The sequence below is a fragment of the Nomascus leucogenys genome, chromosome 12 (assembly GCF_006542625.1).
Source record: "Nomascus leucogenys isolate Asia chromosome 12, Asia_NLE_v1, whole genome shotgun sequence".
Taxonomy (NCBI): domain Eukaryota; kingdom Metazoa; phylum Chordata; class Mammalia; order Primates; family Hylobatidae; genus Nomascus; species Nomascus leucogenys.
In genome coordinates this window covers 35,819,231-35,839,220 of record NC_044392.1, presented here as the reverse complement: position 1 = coordinate 35,839,220, position 19,990 = coordinate 35,819,231, and the positions used below count along the sequence as shown (strand labels likewise).

At 39.4% G+C, this 19,990-nt stretch overlaps 1 protein-coding gene across 1 annotated transcript in view; it reads right to left on the bottom strand.

Annotated features, from left to right (window-relative positions):
* Window positions 1-19,634, bottom strand: part of TMCO1 (transmembrane and coiled-coil domains 1) — a 40,585-nt gene extending 20,951 nt beyond the window's left edge. Inside the window, exons 1-5 of the mRNA XM_012511248.2 lie at window positions 19,400-19,634; window positions 18,913-18,990; window positions 10,522-10,581; window positions 5,280-5,326; window positions 3,176-3,243 (exon numbers count right to left, since the gene is read on the bottom strand). Of these exons, the coding sequence (XP_012366702.1) occupies window positions 3,176-3,243; window positions 5,280-5,326; window positions 10,522-10,581; window positions 18,913-18,990; window positions 19,400-19,469 (323 nt within the window). The 5' untranslated portion in view covers window positions 19,470-19,634. The remainder of the gene's footprint in view (window positions 1-3,175; window positions 3,244-5,279; window positions 5,327-10,521; window positions 10,582-18,912; window positions 18,991-19,399) is intronic.
* Between the last annotated feature and the right edge of the window lie 356 nt (window positions 19,635-19,990).

The following is a 19,990-nucleotide window of genomic DNA, read 5'->3' as shown; positions in this document are numbered from 1 at the left end:
CATACAGCAGGAATCGTACAGTGTATAGCCTTTTTGGAAGAGCTTATTCACTTAAAATTATGCATTTAAGACTTCTCCATGTCTTTTCATGGCTTACTAGCTCACTTCTTTTTAGCACTGAATAATATTTCATTGTCTAGTTGTACCACAGTTTGTTTATCCTTTCACCTACCGAAAGACATCTGGATTCCTTCCAACTTCTGGCAATTATGAATAAAACTGCTATAAACATCTGTGTACAGGTTTTTGTATGGATCTAAGTTTTCAATCTATTTGGGTTCACTTTCACTTTTTATTCTATATAAGTGTTTGAATTTTTTAGAAATAAGTTTTATATATTACTCATATAAGAAAATTATTTTGTAAAACTCCACATATGATTTTTTCCCCCATATATGATTCTGATGCACACTCCTGGTTAAGATCCACTCCCTAAGTTTTGGGAAGCTACTGATACATAACAAACAAGTCATTTCAAATCATCAGGGAAAAGATGATTTATTCAACTATGTGATATTGACAATGGTTAAAAACTTAGTAAAGTTGGAAACAAAATACCAAAATAAATTGTAGACGAAACAAATATTTAAATATAACAAGTAGGCTAGGTGCAGTGGCTCATGCCTGTAACCCCAACACTCTGGGAGGCCAGAGGTGGGGATCACTGGGGCCCAGGAGTTCAAGGCTGCAGTGGCCAATGACTGCACCACTGCACTCTGGCCTGGGTAATGGAGTGAAAACGTGTCTCTAAATAAATAAATAAGAAAATAGAAAAAAACAGGAAAAACTTTTTTCTATAATCCGATATGAGGAACGCATTAATTACATAATGGAAAAGAGTAACAGCTTTAACAACAAAAAATATTTTCCAAAAAAAGAGTTTAATAGCCTCTATATGTAAAAAACTGTTGTAAATAAAAACATAAAAAATAAACAGCAAAAAAAAGAAGGCAGGGAGCAAGTGGAGGGAATGAACTAGGAACTTAAAACTGGAAAAACATAGTATACGAAAAGATGTTAAATCTCACACAAGTTATTCAAAAAAACGAAAAAATTTGAAAGAAATATTATTTTTCAACTATTCAATTGAGCAAATATTAAGCAGATATATCATAATTTCCAGTGATGATAAGTATAAGGAGAAACATCCATTCACAAGTACTGATGGCAATAATCTAAAGATATAAATTAATAAAATCTCTCTAAGGAACAATATATACCAAAGTTTAACTCAAGAAATACTAGGATATACCCTAAGGGAATAATAAGTATACACTGGTATACATACTATCTAAAAATTCTATATGATGATTAATAAAAAATTAGTTAACAGAGTACATCCTGGCCAGGCGCAATGGCTCACACCTGTAATCCCAGCACTTTGGGAGGCCGAGGCGGGCAAATCACCTGACATCATGAGTTCGAGACCAACCTGGCCAACATGGTGAAACCCCATCTCTACTAAAAATACAAAAAATTAGCTGGGCGTGCTGGTGCGCACCTGTAATCCCAGCTACTCAGGAAGCTGAGGCAGGAGAATGGCTTCAACCCCGGAGGTGGAGATAGCAGTGAGTTGGGACCGGGCCATTGCACTCCAGCCTGGGCAAAAAGAGCAAAACTCTGTCTCAAAAAAAAAAAAAGTACATCCATTCAATGGAACATTATGAAGACATTTCAAAAAAGAGTAAGTTACAGAAATTAATACATATATTATGTTTTAAAAATTGCCCACAGATTTTTGTGTGGACAAAAATTATAGCAGGTTACAAAACAACCATTCTTCTGTATTAAAGTTTATATTCAGCCTGGGCAATATAGTGAGACCTTGTCTCTACAAAAAACTGTCTAAAAATCAGCCTGGGCCAGGCGTGGTGGCTCACGCCTGTAATCTCAGCACTTTGGGAGGCCTGGGTGGGAGATCACTTGAGGTCAGGAATTTGAGACCAGCCTGGCCAACATGGTGAAACCCGTCTCTACCAAAAATGCAAAAAGTAGCCAGGCATGGTGGTGCACACCTGTAGTCCCAGCTACTCGGGAGGCTGAGGCAGGAGAATCGCTTGAACCCAGGAGGCAGAGGTTGCAGTGAGCTGAGATCGCGCCACTGCACTCCAGCCTGGGTGACAGAGCGAGACTCTGTCCTGAACAACAACAACAAAAAGATAATAAATTACTATCATCGTTGGATATTTTCTGTCAAACTCAGTTCCATAATTACTCTGGTCTGCTATATGCTGGTTTAGACAACAGTAATTTACCTTATCATTAAACAAGATTATAGTTATTAAGACTCTATTTTAAGAGGGAAAAGATCTTTTTATGACTATTTTCATTTTGAAGCAGCATGTTAGTAAGCAACTGAAAAACAGAGGGAACATATTAAATTCTCTATAAAGAACCCATAATGCCTAAGACTATGTCTTACACACAAAACACCCTCAATATTAAAAGGGTAAAAAAGTTATTGTGTAATTGTATTTTATAAAAATTAAATTCTGGCTGGGCGCGGTGGCTCACGCCTATAATCCCAGCACTTTGGGAGTCCAGGCAGGTGAATCACCTGAGGTTAGGAGTCTGAGACCAGCCTGACCAACATGGCAAAACCCCGTCTCTACTAAAAATACAAAAATTAGCTGGGCATGGTGGTGCATGCCTGTAGTACCAGCTACTCGGGAGGCTGAGATAGGAGAATCGGTTGAACGCAGGAAGACAGAGGTTGCAGTGAGCCAAGATTGCACCACTGCACTCCAGCCTGGGTGACAGAGCAAGACTCTGTCTCAAAAAAAAAAAAAAAAGACCCAAAAAACAAAAATTCCCTTGATTTTGATAATTGTTTTGAAGTTATATAAGAACATGTCCTTAGGAAATATATAGAGAAGTAGTTACGGGAAACGGGGCATACAGCCTACAACATACTCTCAAATGATTAAGAAAAATACATAAATAATGTATGGATGAGCACACATATAATAGAGAAAGAAAAGGGAGAAAAAGAAAAAAAAGAAGTGAGGCAAAACATTAACAATTGTGAATGTAGGTAATGGATATATTATTCTTGCAACTTTTCTTTAAGTTTGAAATTATGTCAAAATAAAATATTACCCAAAAAGTTCATGCTAACATACATACAAATATAGAGTAATAGTTATTAGTCAAAAGCTTATAAAAGGACACTCACATGGAATTGAACATTCCCATTAGGGCAGTAAAACAAAAGCCAATCGCAAACATGGATTTCATTCGAACCTGTAATGAGACAAACAAATTGTCATTTTACACTAAAAAAACACATCTAAAGCATATCTCAAAAGTTTTGGTTTCATGTCATTTTTTTTTTTTTTTTGAGGCGGAGTCTTGCTCTGTCTCCCAGGCTGGAGTGCAGTGGCGCAATCTCGGCTCACTGCAAGCTCCGTCCCCCAGGGTTCACGCCATTCCCTTGCCTCAGCCTCCCGAGTAGCTGGGACTACAGGCACCCGCCACCATGACTGGCTGATTTTTTGTATTTTTAGTAGAGACTGGGTTTCACCGTGTTAGCCAGGATGGTCTCAATCCCCTGACCTTGTGATCCACCTGCCTCGGCCTCCCAAAGTGCTGGGATTACAGGCATGAGCCACTGTGCCCGGCCTCATGTCATTTTTTTAAAAAATCTCCTTAGCAGTTCAAGACCAGCCTGGCCAACATGGTGAAACCCCATCTCTACTAAAAATACAAAAAATTAGCCAGGCGTAGTGGTGGGGGCCTGTAATCCCAGCTACTCGGGAGGCTGAGGCAGGAGAATCACTTGAACCCGACAGGCAGAGGTTGCAGTGAGCCGAGATTGTGCCACTGCACTCCTGCCCCAGGCGACAGAGTGAGACACCGTCTCAAAAAAAAAAAAAAAAAAAAAAAAAAAAAGGTACTCCTTAGCAAAACGCTATAGCTGTATGTTGGGTAGCCCGCCCTTCACCTCCAATTCCTCTTCTTGCCACCCAGTAAGGAAGAATATTGGGGTGACTGTGGCCCAATTCTGGCCAATGAGTTAATAAGTACTGGCAAAAGGTCTCTCAGTAAGTAAAAGAGAACTATTGCACAGTTCAGGTGTCCTGTGTTAAATATATAGAAGTTAAGTGAAAAATTAATCAAGCTATATAATTAGCCTATCTATGCTTTAGGAAGATATGCTCAAATAAAGCCTACTCTTAATAAATAATGAGGAAATTGGTAGTGAAATCACTTTTCCTTACACTTCATGGTATGCCAGATACTGAGAACAAAAGGTCTCTTAAAGAACAAAAGAGCCAGGCACGGTAGCTCACACCTGTAATCCCAGCACTTTGGGAGGCTGAAGCAGGTGGATGGCTTGAGCTCAGGAGTTCAAGACCAGCCTGGGCAACATAGCAAGACCCCATCTCTACAAAAAATACAAAAATAAGCCAGGTATGGTGGCACACGCCTGTAATCCCAGCTACTTGGGAGGCTGAGGTAGGAGGAGCGCACAAGCCCAGGTGGCAGAGGTTGCAATCAGTCAAGATAGAGCCACTGCACTCCAACCTTGGTAACAGAGCAAGACTCTGTCTCAAAAAAAAAAAAAAAAAAGACTCGGCAGGGTGCAGTGGCTCACGCCTATAATCCCAACACTCTGGGTGGCTGGGGCTGGAGGATCCATCACTTGAGCCCAGGAATTCAAGATCAGTGTGGGCAAGATAGCAAGACCTCATCTCTACAAAAAAAAATTAAAAATTAGCCGGGCGTGGTGTACTCCTGTAGTCCCAGCTACTTGGGAGGCTGAGACAGGAGGGTCCCTAGAGCCCAAGAATTCATAGTGGCAGTGAGCTCTGATCGTGCTACTGCATTCCAGCCTGGGTGACAAAGCAAGATCCTGTCTCTAAAAAAGAAAAAAGAAAAAAGAACACAAGACAGTAATAAAAGCCATTTATAATGTTCGAACTCCTATATTGGGATTACACACATCACCATAAAACCAAAGATTCAGCATTAACATAGGGAAGAAAAAGAAAATAAACTACTTCATTTGAAAACATAAGAGGGAACTAAGAACTGTGTGAAGAGGACAAATTATGACCTCTGAGACAGTCTGAAAAAGCTATTTATAGTATTAAAATGAAGTTTAAGAGCAGGAGCATATTTTCACTTCCATTTGGTCCAGGAACACCCATGATATTATTTATAGCCTTCACAGGTGATAAATTTCTGAAAAGGTGAGTGCAATGCACTTGATGCAAATCAGTCTTTTGCTAAAAACATTATGTGGTTAACCATGAAGTTATAGTTAGGTCTCTTACCATTGATAGATCTCTGTTGTTATTCTTCAGTTTCTCTTCTTGTCTCTCTGCAAAGAATTAATGAGATGGTTAATACATACAATGCTGAGCACAAAGCAGCTGTTAAATAAACTGTCACTGATTGGTGATTACAAAAGCACTCTATCTCAATATCATTTAATAAGATGATGAAAACACCTGGGAAAGTACACATTTTGTACTCAGAAGATTCAAATGCAGCAGAGCACCAAAATATTTCAATTTAAATAAATAAATCTTCAGCGTTTTTTTGAAATTACCTCTGGTATTAAATGTCTTAACTCTGTACATTAATATATATATGCTTATGTTACACCAAAGGGAATTGCCAATCAGTTAATTTGTAAGTATAACATAATGATTGTACTTAAATGTCTCAAATTAGTTATCCTTCTCTTAAATTTTCTCCCTTTTTTCAATTTCTCTAAAATGGCATATAGTCTAAAATTATAAGCCAGTTGATAGGATGAACTTAAAATTCAGGTTCTAGCTGGGCAATCCCAGCACTTTGGGAGGCTGAGGTGAGAAGATCACTTGAGGCCAGGAGTTCAAGACCATCCTGGGCAACATAGCAAGACCCTGTCTCTACAAAAAATTTACAAATTAGCCAACCATGATGGTGTGCCCCTGTAGTCCCAGCTACTTGGGAGGCTACAGTGGGAGGATTACTTGAGCCCAGGAGTTTGAGGCTGCAGTGGGCCATGAACGCGTCACTGTGCTCCAGCCTGGGCGACAGGGTGAGACTCTGTCTGAAAACAAAAACAAAAACAAAAAACTACGCATTCTCTAAGTAGTGAACTTTTAGAATACAACATCTATGAAATTTGACAAAATTTCATGGAGAGAATAATCTGCAAATATGCAGAAGATACATTTATATTTAGAATGATTTCTTTTCCAAGGTGACTAGCAAAAGGGAAAATTAAAATTCAGAAAAGGAATACTCCAAAAATGGAGGCTACGTTTCTTGTGGCTATTGGAATAAACTAGTAGCAATGATGACATCCATTCTGACCACAGTCAGTAGACCTTCAGCCAATCCAAATAACATAGAAAAAGGCCTAGAATGAGTGTATAAATTCAGGACCCCAAATATATTAAATTTCAAAAATTTCCTCTCATATTTAAATCCAAGTCATGAAGAAAAGAGGCCAGGTGTGGTAGCCCACACCTGTAATCCCAGCTCTTTGGGAGGCTGAGGTAGGAGGATTGCTTGAGTCCAGGAGTTCAAGGGCAACACAGAGAGACCCCATCTCTACAAAAAACAAAAATTAGCCAGGCATGGTGGTATATGCCTGTAGTCTGAGCTATTCAAAGAGGCTGAGGCAAGAGGAGTTGGGGTTGTGGTGAGCCATGAACATGCCACTATACTTCAGCCTGGGCTGACAGAGGGTAACCTTGCCTCAAAAACAAAACCAAACAAACAAAAAAAAAAAAAAAAAGAAAAGAGATACTTAGCCCACCCAGACAAGCTTCAGAATGTCTGCTCTCCCTTTCCCATCCACCTTATGGGGACATCTGCCTGGCACCATACCTTGTTGAAGGGTTAGCCTCATGAAGATTTATAACACCCTCTGTCCTACTACTGCTGACCCAAGAGGCAGCCAAACCATAGGCTCTCCCATGACCTATGACATAAAAAGATCAGCTTGGCCAATTAGATTCCTCTCTCAGGAATTTATCCTAGAAAATTTTGGGAAAATAAATCAATTAACTATGGGAACAGAAATAGAAGTTATAATATGGTACTGGCTCTGAAACTTTAATTTCCCTAAGAATTATATGGGCAACTTGTCTAAAAAGAAAAAAAGAAAAAAGTAGACTCCTGAGTCCCACATCCAGAGATCCTGATTCAGTAAAGTCTGGGAGTAATACTTGGCACCCTTCATTTTTCACAAGTATCTCAAGCAATATTGATGTAGGTAGTCTATAGATGACACTATGAAAATACTGAGCTAGAACCCCAGGACACAAACATCTGGAGCAGATATTCCTAAGGGGTTGGGGGTGGGGAAGGACACAGGGAAGGTTAGGTGAAGGCAAAAGCTGAATGCCAAAAAAATTAGTGAAGTTTTACAGTGAAGATCCCTGTCCGGCTTTTTCTCAAGACTTGCTCTGCTTGCAGGACTTGCTATACCACGGTTCCTGCCTTCCTGTAACCACTTAGTTCAGCTTTGCCTGAGTTTCTCATCACATGTATCCTTCAGATAAGCCCCTTATGACTTCTTTATTTGAAATGCAACAAAACAAACCATATAAAATTCAGATACCAAAAGTAAATTAATTTTTCTTCTTATCAGAGGGAAATGCAAAATAGTCAAAACATTTGCTCCTGAAATTAAGAATCGGGACCATCAAATCTTCAGTTAAAAAGCAAAGGACACTTACCACTGCAGATTAATGGTTCTCTCAAGGATTGTTATCAAAGAGCTTCACCTAGTGAAATCAATGACATTTTGTTTCTCTGGAACACTGAATATTGCTGGCTGCTTCCCTCTTACTGAAAACTCCCTTCTTTCAGTGCAGTGGCTTTACTCTTTACACCCCCTTTTTCCCCAGATACTATATATTTGTAAATAAGCTCAAGTGAGGAATCTGGGCTAAGAAAAAGTAAGGGTTAGATAATAATAAAACTACATAGGATCAGTACATAAAAATACATTTAATTGGTCCTATAAAGTTGCTGGAGATGAACAGCAAATCTCATTCTAGGCTTATCAGCAGCCAATTCAAAGGAAAACAAAAATCAGTTCAAGCACAGTGTCCATAAGATAAAATAAACCAATTACTTATGAGAACTGCTACTTTTCCTGATATTGAAAACTAATAGAAACAGTTTCCACAATTTCTTATCAAAAAACAATTGTGTAATGTTGTGGATGTTTTTGAATACATTCCAAGGTAGTACTATAAGAAATTGTATTATACCTGGCTGAATTTTTCATAATAAGCCTAACAATGCAAATGCCAAGGCGAAATATGGTAAAATCATTTTATGAAGTCCAAAATAATCCAGTTTAGGTTTACAGATTTCTGATAGTCTGGCTTAATCTAAGATTAAAATGTACAAATCTAGAGAATGGATAGATCACCTTTCAAGCAATTCCTCATAAATATTACATCTCATAATTTCTAATAAGATTTTGATAAGCAACTCTTCATAAACACTACTTCCTTTTTTACGACAAAGTTTTGCTCTTGTTGCCCAGTCTGGAGTACAATGGCGCGATCTCGGCACACTGCAACCTCCACCTCCCAGATTCAAGTGGATTCTCCTGCCTCAGCCTCCCAAGTAGCTGGGATTACAGGCATGCACCACCATGCCTGGTTAATTTTTGTATTTTTAGTAGAGATGGGGTTTCGCCATGTTGGTCAGGCTAGTCTTGAACTCCTGACCTCAGGTGACCCACCCGTCTTGGTCTCCCAAAGTGCTGGGATTACAAGCGTGAGCCACCATGCCTGGCAATAAATATTATTTCTTATAACTTCTGATGAGATTTTTTTTGGGGTGAGCAAACAATTCAGGGTTGCACTCCATGTTAAGATCACTTGAATTCAGATACTCTGTGTTGCCAATTTAAGGACAGAGGATAATCTGCCTTCCATTCTTATATCGTTCCTATTCTTTATAGCAAAGGTACTTGAAAGAGTTGTCCATGTTCAACGTCTTCATTTTCTCACTGTCTGCATTCTCAATGTCTGCATTCTCTCCTTCATCTATACGATCTGGCTTCTGTCCCCGATCATGCCACTCAAACCATTTTTGCTAAAAGCACTAATAACCTCCATTTCTTAGACATTTACCATCATCATCAGGCCCTTCCTCCTCTCTGACACTCTCCTCTCAACTTCTGTGACACTACTACTTTCCAACTTATCTGGCAATACTTTTTCAGAACTTTACTTCTTCTGTTGTTCCTTAAATTTCTGTTCCTCAAGACTCTTGGCCGGCATAGTGGCTCATGTCTACAAGCCCAACACTTGGAGAGGTTGAGGCGGGTGGATCACCTGAGGTCAGGAGTTCGAGACCAGCCTGGCTAACATGGTGAAATCCCGTCTCTACAAAAAATACAAAAATTAGCCAGGTGTGGTGGTGCATGCCTATAGTCCCAGCTACTCGTGAGGCTGAGGCAGGAAAATTGCTTGAACCCGGGAGGCAGAGATTGCAGCGAGCCGAGATCACACCACTGCACTACAGCCTGGGAAACAAGAGTGAAACGCTGTCTCAAAAAAAAAAAAAAAAAAAAAAAAAAAAAAAAAAAAAAAAAAAGACAAAAACAAAACGAGCAAACAAACAAAAAAGTACTTATCATCCTGCATAGTAATCATTTATTTTCTGGTCTATTTTCCCTGTCTAAACAGAGCTAATAAAAATAGAATCTTTTTCTACTTTGTTTCTCCAATGCTGTTAGGAGTAACTGACACATAACAGAGTAAATGTTCAATAGCATTTTCTCATGGAATTAAGTGAACAGACCACTTAAAAAACATCCAGGATCGCTATACTAACTGAAAAACTTTAATCAGAACAGGAATTGACATAGTCTAATTGCATGGAATTCTCCCCTGGGTTGTAACAGCAGTGACCTAGGTATACAGACACAGTTTCTGAAACAAATACACAATCTCATAATAATTTTTTTCCTAATTTCAGAATCAAGAAATGTCATAATGTATAAAAACAAATCATATACAATACTTTACGAATTGTCTTTTGGAAACAGAATTACTTAAATTCTAAGTTATACTAAAAAAACTAAAAACATACAATATGGTCATTATTTCTCCAAGTATATCAAAATTACTCAGAAAATTTCCTACCCCTTGGTGGATTTCCATCACTAGTCAATAATCAGTAAGGAAGCCATGGAAACAATGAAGACAAGTAAGACTTAAGTGGAAATAATCATCTCAGATATAAAAAACAATATGGTTTTACAAACTATGCCAAAAACCCTCAGCCAAGTTCAAAAGCCACAACTGTCATTTTACAGAACTCAAATTCCAAAGCTAAGAGCAAAAATAGAGGAACTGCTTAAATTTGTCCTGTACACCTCATAAAATGGGTAAGAATCAAGTGAGATAAAGTATGCATGTGCTTTATAAACCATAAAATCATAGAAATGTGAGTTATCACTATTAATAATTTTATTATATTTTCATTATCTAAGAATTAATTTTTTAAGAAAACCCAAATTTCATTTTGACTAATATCTCATCTTACCTATTTTCTTTTTCTGTTGTCGACCAGCTGACTCTGTTATTGTTTCCTTCTTCTTTTCCACTGTAAACAACATAGTAACACAGTAAAAATTAACTGGATTATACTAAAGAAACAAAGGATGCTTTATCACGCTGAACCAATGAAAGAAGCTTGCAAGAAAGTTACACACTGACTGATTATGGTCATGATTAAGTTAACTGGTCTGCTCTCACAGCTACTGATGGTAAAAGGTAGATACAATATTCTAAGAATGAAACAACAATTATAAGCATCATTAATCAAATACCCATAAAGAATTGTATTGATAGAATCATAATGAAAACAGACCATCAGCTGAGGATGATTACCTTAGCTAGTTTCAAAGCACAATTTTCAAATTTCTGTTCTCTCAGATAACTAGGGTTAATTGTAATTCCATTCTCTTATGATAGAAGGTAGAAATTTATTCACTCAGTTATTGGCTGCCTAAATAACTCAGCAGATGAAAAAGAATATGATCCCTACCTTCTAAAGAATAATCTAGTCAGGGGAGATAATCAAATGACAATTACAGTAATGTGACAAGATAGATATATGCACACTGCAGGAAAATCAGGAGAGCCAAAAAAGCTAAGACCAGCCAGACGCAGTGGCTCACACCTATAACCCCAGCACTTTGGGAGGCCTAGGCGGGCAGATCACCTGAGGTCAGGAGTTTGAGACCAGCCTGGTCAACATATAGTGAAACCCCGTCTCTACTAAAAAAATACAAAAATTAGCTAGGCGTAGTGGCATATGCCTATAATTCCAGCTACTTGGGAAGCTAAGGCAGGAGAATCACTTGAACCCAGGAGGTGGAAGTTGCAGTGAGTTTAGATCGCACCACTCTACTCCAGTCTGGGCAACATTGCGAGACTCTGTCTCTCAAAAAAAAAAAGACCATTTTTTCTGATGCATTTCAATTACTATCATGATTACATAACAATAAGCTTTTGAAAAAGAAATAATGGTCCGGGTGCAGTGGCTCACACCTGTAATTCCAGCACTTTGGAAGGCCGAGGCGGGTGGATCATGAGGTCAAGAAATCGAGACCACCCTGGCCAACATGGTGAAAACCCATCTCTGCTAAAAATACAAAATTTAGCTGAGCGTGGTGGCACGTGCCTGTAGTCCCAGCTACTTGGGCGGCAAAGGCAAGAGAACCACTTGAACCCGGGAGGCAGAAGTTGCAGTGAGCTGAGATCTCGCCACTGCACTCCAGCCTGGCGACAGAGCGAGACCCCATCTCAAGAAAAAAAAAAAAAGAAAAAGAAATACTGTAATGTATTTATATTATATTTACTATCTTTAATCACCTGTAAATGGACTAGGGATATGTCAAAAATTACCTTTACTTAGTTTATTTATATTATCTGTTACCCATATTATCTTAGTATACTAATAGCAAACAGTACGGTATAGGTTATCATTTCTAAAACCTACATTAAAGAGAATTAGCAGGTAGAACTCTTTCCCTTAGTACATGAAGTTTGTCCCTGAATTCTAAAAGCAAAATTGGTATCACTGCTTTATCCAAGAATTGTAAAATTCAATTTGACTCCAATATTGCAAATGAAATTTAAAGGGCTGGCCAAAATAAAATATGTGTTTTGTGTATGTGTGTGTGTGTGTGTGTAGTATATGTATGTTCTGGGAGACTGAGTAACAGATACTGTTCTAGGTAAATAGAAAGGTAAGATATAGGCCAGGCATGGTGGCTCACACCTGTAATCCCAGCACTTTGGGAGGCTGAAGCAGGAAGACTGCTTGAGCCTGGGAGTTTGGGATCAGCCTGGGCAACATGGCAAGACTGTCTCTATAAAAAATTTAAAAATTAGCCGAGTGTGGTGGCACATGCCTATAGTCCCAGCTACTCAGGAGGCTGAGGCAGGAGGAGCTCCTGAGCCCAGAAGCTTGAGGCTGCAGGGAGCTGTGTTCACTTCACTGCACTCCAGCCTATGCGAGAGTGAGACTTTGTTGCCAAAATAAAATAAAACATCATGTATATGGAAAGAGAGAAAGATTTTGAATGAACATACTAGTGAGAGATCATAAAAGAAAAATGTCAAATTTCACATTTTAAAATGTTATAAAAATAACATTTTATGTTGGGTGCGGTGGCTCAGGTGTGTAAGCCCAGCACTTTGAGAGGCCAAGATGGGAAGATCGTTTCAGTTCAGGAGTTCGAGATCAGCATGGGCAACATGGCGAAACCTCGTCTCTACCAAAACTACAAAAATCAGCCGGCCATGGTGGTGCACTCCTGTGGTCCCAGCTACTCAGGAGGCCGAGATGAGAGGATCACGGAAGCCCAGGAAGTCAAGACTGCAGTAAGCCATGATTGGGCCACTGCACTCCAACCTGGGTGACAGAGTGAAACCCTGTCTCAAAAAAATAAATAAATAAAAAATAAACATTTTTATTAAAATGTTATAAGGATAACATTTTAAAAGACAAAATGGATAGAAAACACTTAATGTTTTGTTGTTTATCATTATTATTAAACAAAGAAACAATAGTATTTCTTTCCACCCGAGAAGGACTATAACACAATTACTTGGCATTTAACCATGACTGCATAGAAAACAGGGCAATAAAAAGACAGAAGGCTAGAGAATAGAAACATAAGACAATTCCATAAACATTAGTCTGGTCTTCCAGCAGACCAGATTGAGACTAGATAAATTGTTTTTAGGGATAAATTAATCTAATGTTTGTCAAACTTCATGAGGTTGTGATGAAACCTTGGTGTGTGGCTATTTATTCATCAGAATCTCACCTGACAACAAGAAGTAGAAATGTCAGAGTTGACAAAAATAAAAGATGTCTACTAAGAAACACATTTCTGTCCATGATCTGGTATTCCTGCATTCTGAATTCCAGAGTTCTACCAAACAGTTTATAAATTATTCTAAAAGATTTATCCTATTTTACTGTAAACAACAGAAATACCTCCTACTTCACAGCAATTTATACTTAGTAAATGCTCTCAAATAAACAACTGTGTTACAAGAATCAAGTTATATATACTGTACTTTAATCTTTCTCATTTATTGAAGTATCCTTTCATTAGTATATATTATAATAGTAACACAATAAAAGGAGACCTACTGATATTTAGAATACATCTATAAGCCCAGTGACCACCTGAGTCAACCAACTCACTACCTTCAAGAAAGCATTTTCTTTTGTTAAAAGCAGCTCAGTAGGACTGCTTTTTGGATACCAGTATTCTTTTAAAAATGCCAAGGACCAGATTAGCACAAGCAAAGTAACCTATAACAAATTCTGATTCAAACCTCTTTATATATTTTTATATTCTTCAAAAACCCTACAAACTTCCCCTGCTTAAATTCATACTACATTCTGAATACAAAGTATCAGAAGGAATTCTGTATTTGCAATTAAGACATTTGTTCAAAGAGGAAATTTACCTTATATTTTTCCTTTTTAATATTCCTCATGCTAAATATAATAGCTGTGCATTTGATTATACATTCCAGCAGACAGAATTTGTGGCTGCTCATTTCATATTGTACTTACTATGGTAAACTCAACACATAGCAAGCAATCAAATATGTCAATTGATCATATAAATAAAAATAATACATGCTTACTGAGTTTTGGTAGATTATCTGCAGTAGAGGACCTAAGACCACAAGAAATGCCATGAATCACTCCAATCATCAACCTACCTCATACTTACCTTCAAAGGAAGCATATGAAGAAATCATAGTAAAATTGCAACTATAGACAGGTAAACTGGCAAATGTATTACTTTACTTTGTTTTTGTTCGAGATTGGGTCTCACTGTGTCACCTAGGCTGGAATGCAGTGGCCCAATCTCCCATCTCTGCTCACTGCAAACCCCGCCTCCTGAGGTCAAGCAATCCTCCCACCTCAGCCTCCCAAGTAGTTGGGACCACAGGCGCATGCCACCACGTCAGGCTAATTTTTTGTACGTTTTGTAGAGATGGGGTTTTGCCATGTTGCCTAGGCTGGTCTTGAATTCCTGAGCTCAAGCAATCTACCCACCTCAGCCTCCCAAAGTGTTGGGATTACAGGTGTAAGCCACTGCACCTGGCCTCAACTGTATTACTTTGAATTGCAGTGTACAGTGAAGGAGACTTTTCATTTATCTCTATAATGTAAATAATTAAAGACAAGGCAATATTGTAGATACCAGTGAAGCTCAAAATCTATAGGGCAAATCCATATTATACAAATAGTTAAGATATGAGAATATTCAAACAAATATGAAGCCAGATTTGTTTTGTATTTCATAAAACTACTCAATGATATAAATGACATGAAGAAATGTATACAGGGATGCCATTGCATGCTGCACTAGCATAGGATCATAGTAGAACAATTTTTCACAAAGAATATATATGATGTTATGCTACACAGATAATTTGTTCAATACACATTTATCAAGTATCTAATATGTGCCAGGCACTGCATTGGGTACTGTGGATACAATGGTCTTTGTCCTCATAGAAATTACAGTTTTGTTGAGGAGAGAGACATTACCCTGATGACCATAATCATATATAGGTAAAACTGCAATTGTGACAACCACTCTAAGGAGACGTATGTGGATAAATCATAAACTATGATAGGAAGATTTGGCCCTGTCTGGGAGACTGGATAAGGCTTTAAGATCTGAAGAATCAGTAGGAGTTTACTAAACAAAATGAGAAGGGAAAATTATTCCAGGTAGGAGGAACAACAGATACAAAGTGTCTATAGTAGGAAACCATAAGACTAGCCCAGAGGACAGAAAAAAGGCATGAATGAATAGAGAACAGGGAGCAAGAGAGAATATGATACAAGATGTAGCCAGGAGACGGGAGGGTGGTACTGTACCGTGCTGGACCTTACAGGCCACATGTTTATCCTAAAGCAATGTGAAGAAATTGAAAGGTTTTAATAAAGACAAGTAACATAATCAGATTTGTGTTTTAAAAAATTACCGTAGATGCATCCCCTATAATGATAGGGGACAAATTTGAGTGGCTGCAGGTGGACCAGAGAAGAGGTTACTGCAGCAGATTAAATGAAATATAATAGAAGTTTAGACTAGGTAGTGGTGGGAGAAATGGAGAGATGTGAAATGATCTGAAAACTATTCAGGAAAACAACAATAGGGCTTGGTAACGGACTGCATATATGGGGCAAAAGAAGAAAGCATTCAAGTCAACCAATGTTTATTAAACATTTACTGTGTGCCAGTCAGTGTTCCAGGTAAACAGGATACATAGGTAAACAACAACAAAGAACCATGCCCTAGTGGAGTTTTCATTCTAGCAGGTAGAAATATACAATAAACAATAACATGATAAATAAGTAAATCATATAGTATATTAGAAAGTAATAAAAGCAACAGAAAAAAATAGAACAGGGTAAGGAATATTAGGAGTAGGGGAGATGGGCAGGTTGCAGTTTTATTTTATTTTATTTTTATTTTTTTTGAGACAGAGTCTTGCACTGTTGGCCAAGCTGGAGTGCAGTGGTGCAATCTCGGCTCACTGCAACCTCCACCTCCTAGGTTGAAGCAATTCTCCTGCCTCAGCCTCCCAGGTAGCTGGGATTACAGGCATGTGCCACCACGCCCAGCTAATTTTTGTATTTTCAGTACAGACTGGGTTTCACTATGTTAGTCAGGCTGGTCTCGAACGCCTGACCTCGTGATCCACCCACCTCAGCCTCCCAAAGTGCTGGGATTACAGGCATGAGCCACCACACCTGGCCTTGCAGTTTTAAACAGAGTGATCAACTTAAGCGTCAGAGGTGATGTTGGAACGAAGATTTGAAGAAGGTAATAGGGTTAGCCCAGGACATACTGTAGGGAAGAACATTTCTAAGCAGAAGGAATCACCGCTAGAAAGGTCCCAGCACAAGAGTGTGGCTAGTATGCGTAAAGAACAGCAAGCTGGACAGTGTGGGTGAAGCAGGGTAAGTGAGAAGAAAGAATATCAGAGTGGTAAAAAGGAAGCATCTGTAGGATGCTGGCTTTTCTGCTGAGTGAAAGGGACACGATCAAATAGGCTTTTAAAAAGATTATTCTGGCTGTCATCTTGAGAACAGACTTCAGGGAGACAGGAACACTTGTTGGAGACTATTGCAATAATCCATGCAAAAGATCATGGTGCTTAGACCACAGTGGTTAACACTGGAGCTAATGAAAAGTGGTCAGATTCTGGATATCGGAAGCTCTCTGAACTTTTACTGGTTTGGGGTGTTTCTTCTAAAAGGAAACCCAACAGTATCTGCAGACAGACTAGATGTGGGTTGCAAGGAGAGTAAAAGATAACTGCACAAGAATTATGGCCTGAGCAAGTGGAAGGACAGAAATGCCATTGACCAAGATAAAGAAGGCTACAAATGATACAGGCTTAGACATGAGGAACAAGTATTCAATTTGGGATGTGTTGGGATTGAGCTGTCCACCAAACATTCTAGTTGAGATAACAAATTGATGTGTGGATATATGAATCTTGCATTAAGGAGAGAGGGCTACAGACATAAATTTGGGAGTCACTGGCCAATACAGCCAAAAGATAAGTTCACCAAGGAAGTGAATGTAGAGAAAAAAACTAAATTTTGTGTCACCTCCAACAACAGGAGGTCAAGAAATGAAACCAACAAGTAAACTGCAGAAGAATGATCAGTAAGGGCTGGGCACTGTGGTTCATGCCTGTAATGCCAGCACTTTGGGAGGCCTAGCCGGGAGGATCGCTTGAGCCCAGGAGTCTGAGATCAGCCCTGGCAACAGAGCAAGACCTCATCTCTCCAAAATATTAGCCAGTCATGGTGGTGTGCATCTGTAGTCCCAGCTACTCAGGAGTCTGAGGCAGAAGGATCGCTTAAGCCTGGGAGGTCCAGGCTGCAATAAGCTCTGGGGCTGACAGAGTGAGACCCTGTCTCAAAAAATAAATAAATAAATAAGTAAAAAATAAAAAAAGGATGACTAGTCAGATGGAGAGCAGCAAAACCGAACGTATGGTGTCCTGGAGCCAAATTAATAAAGCATATCAAGGTTTCTGGCTTACACTATTGGAAGCATGGAGCTACCCATCACCAAGATAGGGAAATCCTGGAAGAATATCATGTTTGTGAAGGTAAAGATAACGAGTTTGGCTCAGATATGCTGAGGTACATAATCAACACTGAGTAAATTAAGAAACAGTAAGCTGTAATTTTAAAAGCCTGAGTCTGGTCTCTAATTCTTTGTTTGCTCTGTGACGTAAGTTGTCATTATCATCCTGAGGCTCAATTTTCTTTCCTATGACATGGAGGTAATATTTATACGAGTGACCACAAATGGTTGCTGTGTAGATCAAATGTGGTAATTTAAGAAAAAAACTTCAAACCCCTATGAAGATATAAGAAAAAGTCACAGAACACAGAAAGTTGTAGGAATTCTAAGAAACAAAAGTTATATTTAATCTTTATAAGGAAGAAAAGAACAGAGAAAACTAAATCAGGCCTATAAGGAACCATTCACCTTGTACCTTTAGCTGAGTCCTGTGGAATTCCTGCTTTATTTCAAAGGTAACAAACCCTTCTTGTTTTTAATCTTTTCCTCAAACACCTCTTCAACTTCCTAACCCAACTGAAACTTGGCTTATCTCTGAAGACACCACTTACCTTGACACCAGTCATAATGACCTATTATCCTCCAAACATGCCTTATATGTCAAGATTTCCATATTTTTGCTCATATGTTATTTCCTTTACTTGGAGTTTCCTTTCCCCATTTCATTTTCTATCCAAATTCTAACTATCCACAAGCAACTGCAAGGCCATCAGCATTATGAAGGCTACCATGGTTCCTTACAACTGAATGAAACCTCTTCTCCTTCTTTTTTTTTTAAACACTAGTCTCACTCTATTGCCCAGGAGGCAGTGTAGTGACACCATCGTGGCCCACTGTAGCCTCAACCTCCTGGGCTCAAGGGATCCTCATGCCTCAGTCTCCCAAATAGCTGGGACTTATAGGTGTGTACCACCATACCCAGCTAATTTTTTCTATAAAGACAAGGTCTCCCTATGTTGCCCAGGTTGGTCTCAAACCCCTAAGTTCAGTCCTGCCTCAGCCTTCCAAAGTGCTGGGATTAACAGGAGTAAGCCACTGCGCCAGGCTGAACCTATTCTTTAGAACCACCACAGCACACAACATATATCTGCTACGTCCCTCACTTCCCACTAGTTGGTAGTACACATTTTGCATAAAAGTCTTCTATTCCTAAATAGGCTTCAAGTCAGGTTCATCTTTGTATCAGTTGGTGTTCTTAAAATATTTACTGTGAACATGGACTTAATGAGCTTGACGTGTTGAAATTATTTCTAATGTGTTGCCATACTCACATTTTTTACTCTGTTTTTCCACTTCTGCCTTCAGTCTCTTGTACTTGTCTGTCCTGTAAACCAGGACCCAGGTTATACCTAAAACATTAAAAGCAACGTGTTAATAGAGAAATGACTGGAACGATCACAACAAACAAAGTGGTTACTGTTGGAGAAGGGATTTCAACTTTTCGCTTTGTATTTACCCATAGTTAACTTTTTTCAAAGGCTAATACAACTGACTCTTCAGCCAAAACAACAGTAACATGTTGTGAAGGTGTCTCCACAAATAAGCAAGTGAAATCTACCTGAGACCAAAGAAAACTCGGCAATGGACTCCACACTCCCCTCCTGCTCCTGTTCACGAGTTGCCCAGAGATTCCCTGGTGTAGAGTAGATGAGCCTCTCAAGCAAGTAAGGCTCATGATCTTTCCCCTGGTGGCACAAGGGACCCCGGGGCCCTTCCTCCCGGGGACTGATCAAACGTCTGAGAAATACCCGCTCTCACCCTCTGCGAGCAGAGCCGTGCACACAGAGATAAAAACGATGAGGAGAGTGTCCGCGAACATAGTGCTCATCTCGCACCTTCGTCCCTGCACTCCCACCCGCCAGGGGGAAAGCGCTCTAGAGCCAAGAAAAGTGAAGCGAAAACGGCTTCCGTAGACTCCGCCACCACCGAGTAACAGACCAACTCTGACAGCCCGAAGATCGCACTTCCGCTTCCGGGGCACAGCACCGGAAAGGCTCGTGTCGGAGAACGGTGTGGCCACGAGAATCTAGAGGAAACCAACCCCCAAGTCACTGGAGCTAAAGGGCTGGTACTCAGGCCGAATCTCGCGAGAATTGGAGCTATTTCAGACTCAGAGCAGGATAGTGGCGGCTGCGAACTTTGCCCGGTAGTTTTTACTGACTGGGGTGCTGGCGCGCGCCTTTTTTTCGGCCAGAATCCAGTTATTGGGATAGTCTTGGCTTCTACCTCAGCCCCACTTCTGTGGTCGTAATATTAGTTTAGCTTCGGTTTGCCGTGAAGTAGGAAGACTGACTTCCGCAAACGTACTGAACGCCTGGGTGTAGGTGCCAGGGCATGGACGTGAAGCTG